This window comes from Electrophorus electricus, chromosome 13 (genome assembly GCF_013358815.1).
Source record: "Electrophorus electricus isolate fEleEle1 chromosome 13, fEleEle1.pri, whole genome shotgun sequence".
Lineage (NCBI taxonomy): Eukaryota > Metazoa > Chordata > Actinopteri > Gymnotiformes > Gymnotidae > Electrophorus > Electrophorus electricus.
This window is the reverse complement of record NC_049547.1, coordinates 19,436,722-19,447,934: the sequence shown is the minus strand read 5'-3', so window position 1 is coordinate 19,447,934 and position 11,213 is coordinate 19,436,722. Positions and strand designations below refer to the sequence as shown.

The window sequence follows — 11,213 nt, the reverse complement described above, 5'->3', positions numbered from 1 at the left end:
GCTCTCTATAGTTCCCTAATGTGGGGGGCACCCTGCTCTCTATAGTTCCCTAATGTGGGGGGCACCCTGCTCTCTATAGTTCCCTAATGTGGGGGGAACCTGCTCTCTATAGTTCCCTAATGTGGGGGGAACCTGCTCTCTATAGTTCTCTATGGTAGGATTGGGGACCAGCCGATGTAACTGTTGGTTTCTTACTGGGGAAGAACAAGAAGGATTTTGCTCCTTTCTTCTCCATTTCTTTTACACTGAATATAACAATCTTGTTTTATGGATAGTGTGGTTGTATTTTTTCTTTATCATCACCTACAAGATAAGACTATAAAGCAACAGTAATATTTATGTAAATGGTGTAACTACTTTGTTGACATTAAAAAGCCCAAAGATTTTTCTGTGTCTGTTCCATTAATTTTCCCCTTCTACACCAGGTCCTTTATGTATGCTATGTTATTGATCCCAGATCTGCCTAGACAAACGCAAAGTTGTAACATTCATCCAAATCAACTTTCAAATGAGAATGAGGAAGCTACATCACTTGCGCAGACTTACTTAATTTCCAGTGAAGCCCTTATTTTTACTGAACCAAAGATTTTTTAGGTAAAGAGATATTTTTAGCCACATCCCATCAAACATTTTTCTGCAGGTGAATCCACCCATGTTTTTGAGCACTCTGCCATGTACCTGCCCACCTATTCCTGCCCTCTTACTGCCCCACCTTTGTAACTGCCCCCCTTACTGCCCCTACACTCTGCAATTACCCCCTTACTGCCCCTACACTCTCTACTTACCCCTCTTACTGCCCCTGCACCCTATCTTTGCTCCCTTTCCCATCGCTGAGGCAGCTGACACAACCGATGCAGCGGCGGTAGCAGCTGACGATACGTGTCTGGCCCAGCTTGAAGGCCATGCTCATGATGGCCATCCCTGAGATGATGAAGAGGAAGGTGAGCATGAAAAACTTTGGGTGCTGTGGCACAATGTCACCGAAGCCAATGGTGGTGAGTGTGATGAAGCAGAAATAGAAGGCGTCGAAAATGGAGAATTCTGTCTCCCAAAGCGGCAAGATGAGTGCCCAGCCCAGGATGTAGGCGAAGATGACGAGGAGGATGATCAGGAAAGGCACATTGAAGCGCTCCATCTCCTGGCCAATGGAGGTGAAGTCCCACATGCCATAGCTGGTGGGTGGAGGGGCCATCTGATTGAGTTCGGGGCAGGAACAGGAACGAGCCAGTTGGTCCTGCCGCTTGAATTTCTCCCTTGCGACAATGCGGTCAAAGATCTCAATGTTGTCGAAGACCTGCACGGGTTTGTGCTTCACAGACGACTGGGTTCGGACCATCCGGCTGACGTCCAGCTGAGTATCGTGCACTATGGCGACCTGATTGGAGGTGTTGTAGGTGCCGTCGTAGATGCATCTGGCGCCCCCTTGTGGCTTCTCCGCACCTCCAGCAGGGCTCCACATGTGTGAGCAAGAACGGCGCCAGCAGGCGTGCACGCTCCTGTACACGTTAAACACCAACTTGGCCAGAATGTCTCCAACATCTGAGATGACCAGCAGCATGAGGGGAATGCCCACCATGGCATAGAGGATGCAGGCTATCCTACCAGGCAGAGTCACTGGGTACATGTCTCCATAGCCTGAGAGGGAAAAGAGTCAGAGAGAGATGTTACTGTAAAAAAAGAGACTGAGAGATCTCAGTCAGCTGAATCTAGCATTTCACAGGCGAGATCTTCCTGAGCTAAGTCCAATGTGTTACAGGACAAATCTTGCTAAGCTGAACCTGGTGTGCTACAGGAGAGGTCTCACCGAGCCAAGTCCGGTGTGTTAGAGGAGATATCTCACCAATCTCTCCATCCCACCCAATGAAGAATTTCAAGCCAAACAGTCCATTTTCTTGGAACATACATACAGCTATTATCTGAGCACTCCTTGTTCTTCTGCAGTTTGTACAGCTCACAAATGAAACTCTTATCAGCTCTTAGCTATAATATTTGGCTGCTGTTATTACAGGGTCAGGTGACACTTATGCTGGACTTACACCAAATGACTTTTCAAGCAAGTTCACTGCTGCAGATAAATTTCCAGAATGGAATAAAATCATGAGAGTTTTGTTAAGAGTTGTGGTGTGCTCTGGTCATCTGGATCGTTTGGTGTAAGGTGGTCAAGATAGCTGTCTTAAATATGTATTTTTGCTGTCTTGATGTTCCAATAAAATCAGGTGTTTTTAAAATTATCATGAGGTCTTTGGTTCGTGCAAATAGTGACGAATGTTGTCAACAACCAATAACAACCAATAGCAATAACCATGAAATTTCTCCAGCACCAAACAGGAAGTATCAAAGCAGGTACATAAACAACTCTGGTGGGTAGATAGATGTGAGACATGGAGGAGACACTTGAGAGGCCTTGGCTGTTTTTTCAGAACAAACCACTCCACACACAAGGGCAGCTGCGCCCTAAAGCTGCTTGTGTCTGCTCCATTATTCAACAGTTTCTCTTCCTGTAAATTCCAATAGAAACATGATAAGAAGTAATCTTAAAACGAATCTAGTTGCAGTCTTGCAAATGACCCTGCAAGATCCCATCTTTGCAAAATTATAGTCTGTGACTGAAAGCTCAGTGACTAATGGCACATTATCTTTAGATGTGAGAGGTTGTCAGACTTTAGCCTTTTAAAAGTCTTTTCAGAGTCTTTTCAAGGTCTAGAGTATGGATAGCATGAATAGAAAATGAAGTGCTGGGCTTATTTTCATGAAAGAGCATATCAGGCGCTCTTCATCAGGATCACCTCAGGTGAAACATCGTGTAGAGGGGGAGCTTTAAATCCTCCCATCAACAAACAGGTCACAGGTGTTAATTGTGTACCGTGACCAAAATAGTAATTCTGAGATTTTGAAAGTTGTGTAGTGCCCACTTGGCACTAGCTAAACCGCAAGAGATGATGGCTTCAAGATTGAAATGGTAGGACATTTTCAAAAGTAAGTAAATACAAGGAGGTGGTTTTATGAAATCCTTAGGGCTGACAGCTTGTGGAAGCCCCATAAATATTCAGGTTTCCGTCTCCAGCAACGTCTGTAGTTGTCTGTTGAAATTCCAAATCTTCATCCTTGTGGAGTCAGGAAGAGGGGGTGGTTCAGGGAGCTTCACAGTCCTCCACATAACCTAATCAGACCCAAAGAGGCCAAAGCTTAGTCTCCCCACCCTCCTCCCAAGCAAGCAGGGGCCTGGAAGCAAGAGATGGCCGTCCTATTGTTGGAGCTACTGTTGGTAAAATGTCCTTTGTATTTAACTGTATATAAGCACTTTGTCACCTTAAGTGGCTTCTCTGCATGATTGAAGACTAAAGCTTCCTACTTGAGAATCACCTCACCTTTATGGATACCACTGAACTGAGACAAGTTAAGATAAGACAGCTGCCTAGGCCGGCTACATCTGAAACTGACATCTGCTTGGGTCCCAGTGGTTTCCCCAATGGTGCAGCACTACATTTGGACCAGACATTAAATGCTTATTTTTTCATTTTATTATTTATTTTTCTCCTAACATGGTTACTATTGTGGTGACCGCTGTCAGCCAGAGGAGGCCCTCTGAGTCTCAGTTCTTCTCAGGGTTTCTTCCTCATGCTCTAGGGAGTTTTTCCCTGCCACTGTATCCCTTCGCCTGCTCACTGGAGACTTGGACTTGGACATTTGTAAAGCCGCTGTGTGACAACATCTGTGGTAAAAAAAGAAACAAAAAAACAAAAACAAATTTGATTTGATTCGATAAACACAGTTCAACAGTCTGTCATTCAAACTCATGGCTGGCACTGAAAAGGGGCTTGGGCAGGTTAATTAAATCTATTGGAATTTAAACCTTTTTTGAATTTAAATGATTTAGTTACCACGACACTAACTAGAACTTAAATTTAAATTGATTTGATCTTAAATTTGCATTTGATAAGCAAACCCCTGACAGTTAAGCTTGGAGCTAGGTGAGGACTCCACCATTCAATTATACTGTTATGTACTATCACAAAATGGCACTATTAATATTTAAGCGATATCACACGAGACAGGGTGCTGTTATACTGATCATCGTCATCATCATCAACACCATCATCATCAGCCACATCATTAGTTTTTTCCTTGCCGCAAGTAATTTGGTCAGTGCAGATTTATTCAGTGTTACTAAAATAACATCATTTAAAATGCAAATCACAGCTATTTTATCTCTGTTAAAGGGCAGCAAACATGTGCCCCACAGACAGAGTGGAAAGCCTGCCCAACAGAGTACTTCTGACCCTGCAGCTACTGCCTCTTTAGATGTTTGTTTATACTTCAATCCTATAGCTATCTGCTATCTGTGTCTTGCATCTCTGCTATCCGCTATCTCTGTCTTGTATCTCTGCTATCCGCTATCTCTGTCTTGTATCTCTGCTATCCGCTATCTCTGTCTTGCATCTCTGCTATCCGCTATCTCTGTCTTGTATCTCTGCTATCCGCTATCTCTGTCTTGCATCTCTGCTATCCGCTATCTCTGTCTTGTATCTCTGCTATCCGCTATCTCTGTCTTGTATCTCTGCTATCCGCTATCTCTGTCTTGCATCTCTGCTATCCGCTATCTCTGTCTTGTATCTCTGCTATCCGCTATCTCTGTCTTGTATCTCTGCTATCCGCTATCTCTGTCTTGCATCTCTGCTATCCGCTATCTCCGTCTTGCATCTCTGCTATCTGCTATCTCTGTCTTGTACGTGTTTCTCTTATGCTGCAGCTGGGTTCACTCTGTCTTTCTCTGGCTGTGAGTAATAATTAGGGTACACGGTGCCTTTGTTGTATTGCGGATGTTTCTGGCAAATTGTATTTGGGTCAGGGAAGCTGGCTAGTTTGCTAGCCAATTAATACAAATGATAGCAATGCTACCAGTGTGAGTACACAGAATAAGAAGCATTATATCTTAGTAAAGAAACATACTAATGAAGTTACCAAAGGCAGCAAACATTTCTATTCTCTCATGCTTATAGCATTATATATGGTAGTACTTGATTATATAATTTTATTATTGCACCTTAATTTTAATGCATTTTCTTTTTTTATTAATGTTATTATTCCATTATTATTATTTATATTCTATTTAAATTAATGCATTTCATTTTATCATTAGATTTTCTATATTAATTAATGTAGAAAATTAATGGGTTTATTTTGGAAAAACCTTCCTGGGTTGTAATAATCTTTATTATTTTAATTGTTGGTCTTTGTAAAGCACTTTGAATTGCCACTGTGTGTGAACTCTGCTATACAAATAAACAGGCTTGTTTGGCATCAAAGCATAAATGTAAGATTAAAGTGTAAGATCTGAGACCAAAGAATATTTACATATTCCACCACTTAAATTTAAGGATTAAATGGATGAGGTCCCAACATAATGCAAAAAATATGCACCCCTCTCTTCTACTGTTGAGTTGTAAGCAGGTGCAGATACAATGACTGACTTGCATATTTTTTAGGTGACTAATGTTAATTAATTAAACTTTGTAAACATTTTACACCATGTTTGGTTATTCTTCCTCCTTGCATGAACAAAAAACAAACAAACAAACCAAAAAACCCTGGCTTTGGGGAAAAAAGGAAAACAACCTCTATAATAATAATGAGCTATAATAACATTCACCACAAAGCCAGTAGCACCTGTAGAGCATACCTGCGATCAGTGTATCTAGGCTAATATGCTGTTGTGCTCCCTGCCTTAGTAACCCACAACAGTTACTAGGCATCCCCTGCTAATAGCGCTATGTCATGGGCTATTGAATTGAATTCTGTTTAGAGGCATGGTGCCTGCCCACCATGCTATCCTCTTGTTTTAAGCACCTGAAACTTTCCTCCAGGTTGAGTAGCTTTGTCCAGTGGACCACCGACCAAGAGGCTGAGTCTTCATTGGTCACACTAGAGAAGCTACTCCACACCAAACACTTTCAGGAGCCAACGCTGAGGACTAGTTTAACGCTGTCACTTTTAAGCCCACGTGTGTTTGCATCTCTCCTTTTATACCTTCTGCATGTCTCAAGAGATTCACGGAAAAATCGTATTAAATCACAAGCTAGTTCATAAGTTGTATGCATTTTATTTAGCAACATAAAACATACATGCCAGTTTGTGCATTCAGAGCTGAACGGCTGTGGAGACGAATGGGTCTGTGGCTGTAGACTCGTTTCTTTCAGGTTCATAGAAATTAGCTCTTAGTAGTTATGCAATCACAAATTAAACATTAAACATTTTATCTTAGGCTGTTTTCTTGCCTTGCATTTGTTAAGCACAGTGGAATGAAACCGCGCTAGTGCTTAGAGTTGACTACCCCACTTGAGCACGCCCAGAAACACAGCGAGGAGCTGCTTCATCTTACGTTTAATGTTTTATGTGTGGTTTCCTGTGCTTCGCAGCAAAAAGCTGTATCCAGGGTTATTCTACTGACTCTTCCACTTTCAGATCTTTTTCTTTTTCTATTTTTGACAGCACAATCATCAAATGGCCAAAAACGCAAGATTAAAGTGAGTTTTGCAATGTTTGCTATTTATTTACTATCATATTTCTTTAAATTAACTTTTAACATTTTTTATTCATTTACCATTTCCTCTTTTCAACAATAGTTAATGTAATTTTAAAAGATCTTACGTAACCTGTTCTTTTTTCCTTCTTATTTTGGCAAAAACCTTCCAAAGGTGATAGATCTTACATTTAATAATGTCACGTCAGCCGATCCCCAAGCACACAACACCCAACAAGCTGTTCGTTACTCGACTAAGAACGCAACCAATCATACACATTACTTCAGAGCCTCATCACCAGAATATTCACATCACCTCTTTCTCTACATTCAACTATATATACACCTGCCTAGAACTTACCAGCACTGCGAAGTATTGCCACTAGTTTCGCTTGTGCTCACCGAGCGTTCGTTCCTTATTTTCTATCCTCTGTATCGATTGTGTTTTTTTTGCTCTTCGGACTTCTGATTTTTGCCTGCCCCTTTTTCGGAATAGTTTGCCTGATTTATTCTTGCTCTCTGGTGTTTGACTCGGACTGTTTACGTTCATGATTTGGATTACTCCTGTCTTGGCTTTCCTGGTTTTGACCCTGGCTTGTTCACCCATCACGAATTTGGAAGACAATAAATCCTTTGCGCTTTTAGGGAGTGGTTATTCTTCAGTAGATGTGTTTTGAATGATATAAGCTTATTTCTTGCATGAGGTTAAAAGACTGAAGTTAAAGGTTTTTAATGTGAACAAAACAAGCACTCAGGTTTTTATAGTTTTTGTTGTTGTTGTTTGTTTGTTTGTTTGTTTGTTTGTTTGCGGTTTGCACAATATTGATGGCTGTGCGTCCAAGCATAAATATTTATGGTCCCGCCAATGGCCAGAAACTAAGCGGGGGCGCTTTGCTCTGCATCAGCTGTTTAAAATGGAATCGCTTGACAACTACGCCATGCGTTTTAACGCACTCACAGAACAAGCGAGCAGTGTATGGAGTTTTTACGTTGAAGGCGAGCGGGAAGTTGCAGCGTAATGGAGGAAAGTGAAAACGGGGGTCAGTTTCTTACTGCTTGAACTCAAGTTCAACCCCCCCCCCCCCCACTCCTCTTCCAGCGAGGTGTGCGCTTTGAATAGAGCGTTATGGAGAGGCAGGACAACAGTTGTACTTACAACTGGGTCTATAAATAGTTTTGCGTGCACACTCTACATCCGCGAGCGTCTTGCCTTGCTTTCCTCGTCACAAATAATCTTTATTCTTTTCATTTTTGCTCTTTGTAAAGCGCTTTGTATTGCTTCTATGTAGGAAAGGTGCTATACAAACAAATTTGTCGTGCCTTACCTTGCTAATGACATTTAATGTTAAGTTAAAACTGACTGACCAAACGAGAGCATCTTCTCTGTTGCTGCCTAGCTGTTTCAGTGCATATTAATGTGCTGACTCACTCCTGTCTTTATGAGGTTTGCCTGGTTACAGTAGGCAGGCCCGCCTTCGATCTGTGTGTTCATGACAAACAATTAGGACCAAAGCACACAATGTTCATGCAAATAATGTCAACAAACCATAACAGAGGGAGAGAAAGACAGAGTATATGGGGGTGACATCATGTACTGGAGTAAAACTGGAGTAAAATGTAAAAGTATGAAGTATTTGCTGGACAACTCTCTTGTTCCACCAAGCAGAAAGCACTGCTGTGGGTCCAACTGCCCTCAAAAGGGGAAACGTAGAGTAAAGAAGAGTTAAAAGAGAGAGAAGCGGACTGTGCAGGGTTGAAGCAGTGTGTGTAGTGGAGTGTGAGCTCACCCACAGTTGTGAAGACCGTACAGCAGAAAAAAAGAGAACCATAGAAGTGCCAGCGTTGGGGTCTCTGTGACCACACGGCTTTGTAGTCCTGTAAGATCTTCTGTCCCACAATGTCCAGCAATCGTTCCTTGGGATGAGCTGAACGACCAATAAATGTTCAGTGGGAGAATGTTAAACAGAATCCTGCGTGGGTCTCCTGGATCCTTTCTATAAGCCTATATGTTAAAACTGTCTGGTAGATTTGCAACTTCAGCCTCATAAAAAGATATTTCTACAAGCAATGCGAAGCGTGTAAAGTATTCGCTTAATTGCGTAATTAAACAGCAGAATCAGAACAAGAAAGGTAAACTGTCTTCAGGTTTAAAAAATAAGGAAAGCAAGATTCATACCGGAGTGATTGTGAACAGTGTCCACGACTTGGCGCACAAACTTTCGGTACTCCTTCTCTCCCCTGATGTTGGCGTTGGTTCTTCCCTCAATAGCCAGAAAAATCCATGCGCCTAAAACCGCGTAGCCGATAAGAGAGAGGATGAGAAAGATATGAGGAAACAGCGCCCAAACACATCTCCATCCTCTCCGTTTATCCTCCGGGCGCACTCGTCCCTCTTCCACGGCTACGGACATCTTTTAGGTAGTCGAGTAGTTGGAGGAACTGTCTGCATGCCAGCGCAGCTCGAGTACGAACAGCAGCGCAGTGAGACCTGCCGTAGCTGTAAATCGCGACGTGTTTAACTCCCTACACGGGCAGACGTTCCTGATTCAGAAGAAACAGGTCATGCCTCCCATTCTAGTAACAGAGACAAGAGGCGATGATTTACTGCCCCCTGGACGTCTCCTTACATACGTCTCATTAAACCGCCCACGCCTCTTGTGTTTAAATGCACAACCTGGCATCTGTAATTTCAATCGAATTTCTAGGCAGACCATGCCCACGGTAATTTGCAGACTAAAACAGCGCTACAAGCGACAGGTGTGCAAGCAAAACTATTTATAGACCCAGTTGTAAGTACAACTGTTGTCCTGCGGAATGCCTCTCCATAACGCTCTATTCAAAGCGCACACCTCGCTGGAAGAGGAGTGGGGGGGGGGGGGGGGGGGGGGGGGGGTTGAACTTGAGTTCAAGCAGTAAGAAACTGACCCCCGTTTTCATTTTCCTCCATTACGCTGCAACATCCCGCCCCCCTTCAACGTAAAAACCCCATACACTGCTTGCTTGTTCTGTGAGTGCGTTAAAACGCATGGCGTAGTTGTTAAGCGATTCCATTTTAAACCTCAGCTGATGCAGAGAGCCGCCGGTGGTCGCTTCGTTTCCGGCCATTGGCGAGACCTTAAATATTTATGCTTGGACAGCCATCAATATTGCGCAAACCGCAAAAAAACAAAAATCCAAACAAACAACAAAAAAAAAACAAACAAACCTATAAAAACCTGAGTGCTTGCTTTGTTCACATAAACAACTTTTAAGTTCAGTCTTTCAACCTCATGCAACACATCTACTGAAGAATAACCACTCCCTAAAAGCGCAAAGGACAAAAGAAAGCCCTTATAAGAAGATGCTGGCTTGGCACTTAAGGAGTCCTCTGTGATCTTGGCACTGGAACACTTGTTACTGTGAAAGTTGCTCTGTTAGTGTCCTGGCCCGTAAATATTTATGTAAAAGCCCTTGACGCGCAATAGCGCAGCCTTCTTGCGCAATATTAGTCCCGCAACTGAGCCATCTACAGCTCCAACTCAAGACGGCGCTGATGTCAGCCGGGTTGTGACTAACGAGTGGACGTTTTAAGCAAAAATTGTTGGTTTTTGGATTGTATAAAGGTTGGGCGTAGTCTGCTCGTGTTTCCCACTCTCGGCACGAAAAGTGTAGCATCGATGCTGTGCGCGCAAGCGGGGCACGTCCTTAAAAGGTGCAACAGAACGCTGAGCAGTAAAGAATAAGCGTTACACTGAAATGAAGCTTATTTTAACCTGAAAGTTTGTCTAAAATTACTAATTATTGTTGCCCATCAGTCTGAAATTCTGAAGTATAATAGAGCATGTAATGACTAAGGAAGGGCGCAAAGTCTATCGCCTTGATCAGCATCCATTATTTAAAAAAACATAATTGGAGTCATGTGGGGCTTCAAACCAGTTGTAGCCTCGAATTTCATCCATTTGAACATAAAATAGTTGATGAGGGGTACAGAATATTTATACTTTAAAATGACAAGGGTCGGGGGACTAGGGAAGATGGCAACCTCTGGTAATTCACAGAAATTGAGTTTCAAAGAAACGACAGCCATCGGCGGGGTCCAGCTGCTGGGGGCACTGGATCCAGTGGGTCCAGCCAGAGGCGATGCTCCCTGTATGCAGAGCTTCCCTATTGGACGTGGGCCGGGCTGTGTCATCCACGCCAGGATCAAGGGGCTGAGTGGCTGCAAGATGCCCCTGGGCGGCAACTTAGGCCCAGAGTCCTTCCCACACGGGTATAGGAAAGGCCGCAAAGCCGCCCCAGGGGCCTGCACACCGGGTAGCAAAGCACAGCTGGCAGGAACCACACAAGGACCAGGCTCAGATGGAAGTGTACTCTGGTGGTGTCGGCAACAGCCTCGGTAGTCCCGGGCAGGAAGGCGTTCAGTACTGGTGGAGCCTTGTTCCCAAACTCATTTGTCTAGCAAAGGGTTATCTTGCCCTGCCTGGAGCCTATATGGCAGTCGCTGAACCTGGAGGTTTCTCCATAAAGCTTTTCCATAAACCTGGTTTGCCTGGGTTCTCAGTGCTCAGGCTGGTGGGCACTGCCTAGCAGGCAGAGGTTTCTGCCACCTGCCTGGTAAAGGTCCTCCTGAGATGAGTCAAGAGGCATGATGTAAGTGCAGGGAGGAGTTTAAAAGGAGCGAGGAAACCCCCCCCCCCCCCAAAAAAAGGAGGCC

At 43.5% G+C, this 11,213-nt stretch overlaps 1 protein-coding gene across 1 annotated transcript; it reads right to left on the bottom strand.

Moving 5' to 3' along the window:
• Positions 1 to 790: 790 nt before the first annotated feature.
• On the bottom strand, positions 791 to 8,993 carry kcnk18 (potassium channel, subfamily K, member 18). The gene is made up of 3 exons (XM_027024585.2): positions 8,697 to 8,993; positions 8,308 to 8,445; positions 791 to 1,635 (listed from the first exon to the last, which is right to left on the bottom strand). Exons 1-3 carry the CDS (start codon positions 8,929 to 8,931, stop codon positions 791 to 793), a joined length of 1,218 nt encoding a protein of 405 aa, XP_026880386.2. The 5' UTR covers positions 8,932 to 8,993.
• Between the last annotated feature and the right edge of the window lie 2,220 nt (positions 8,994 to 11,213).

Excerpts from the sequence above, each read along its gene's own strand:
- kcnk18 (XM_027024585.2), bottom strand. The coding sequence starts at position 8,931 with ATGTCCGTAGCCGTGGAAGAGGGACGAGTGCGCCCGGAGGATAAACGG. Across the intron at positions 8,446-8,696 it reads CACTGTTCACAATCACTCCG|CTCATCCCAAGGAACGATTG; the intron begins GTATGAATCTTG and ends TTGGTCGTTCAG. Across the intron at positions 1,636-8,307 it reads TACGGTCTTCACAACTGTGG|GCTATGGAGACATGTACCCA; the intron begins GTGAGCTCACAC and ends TTTCCCTCTCAG.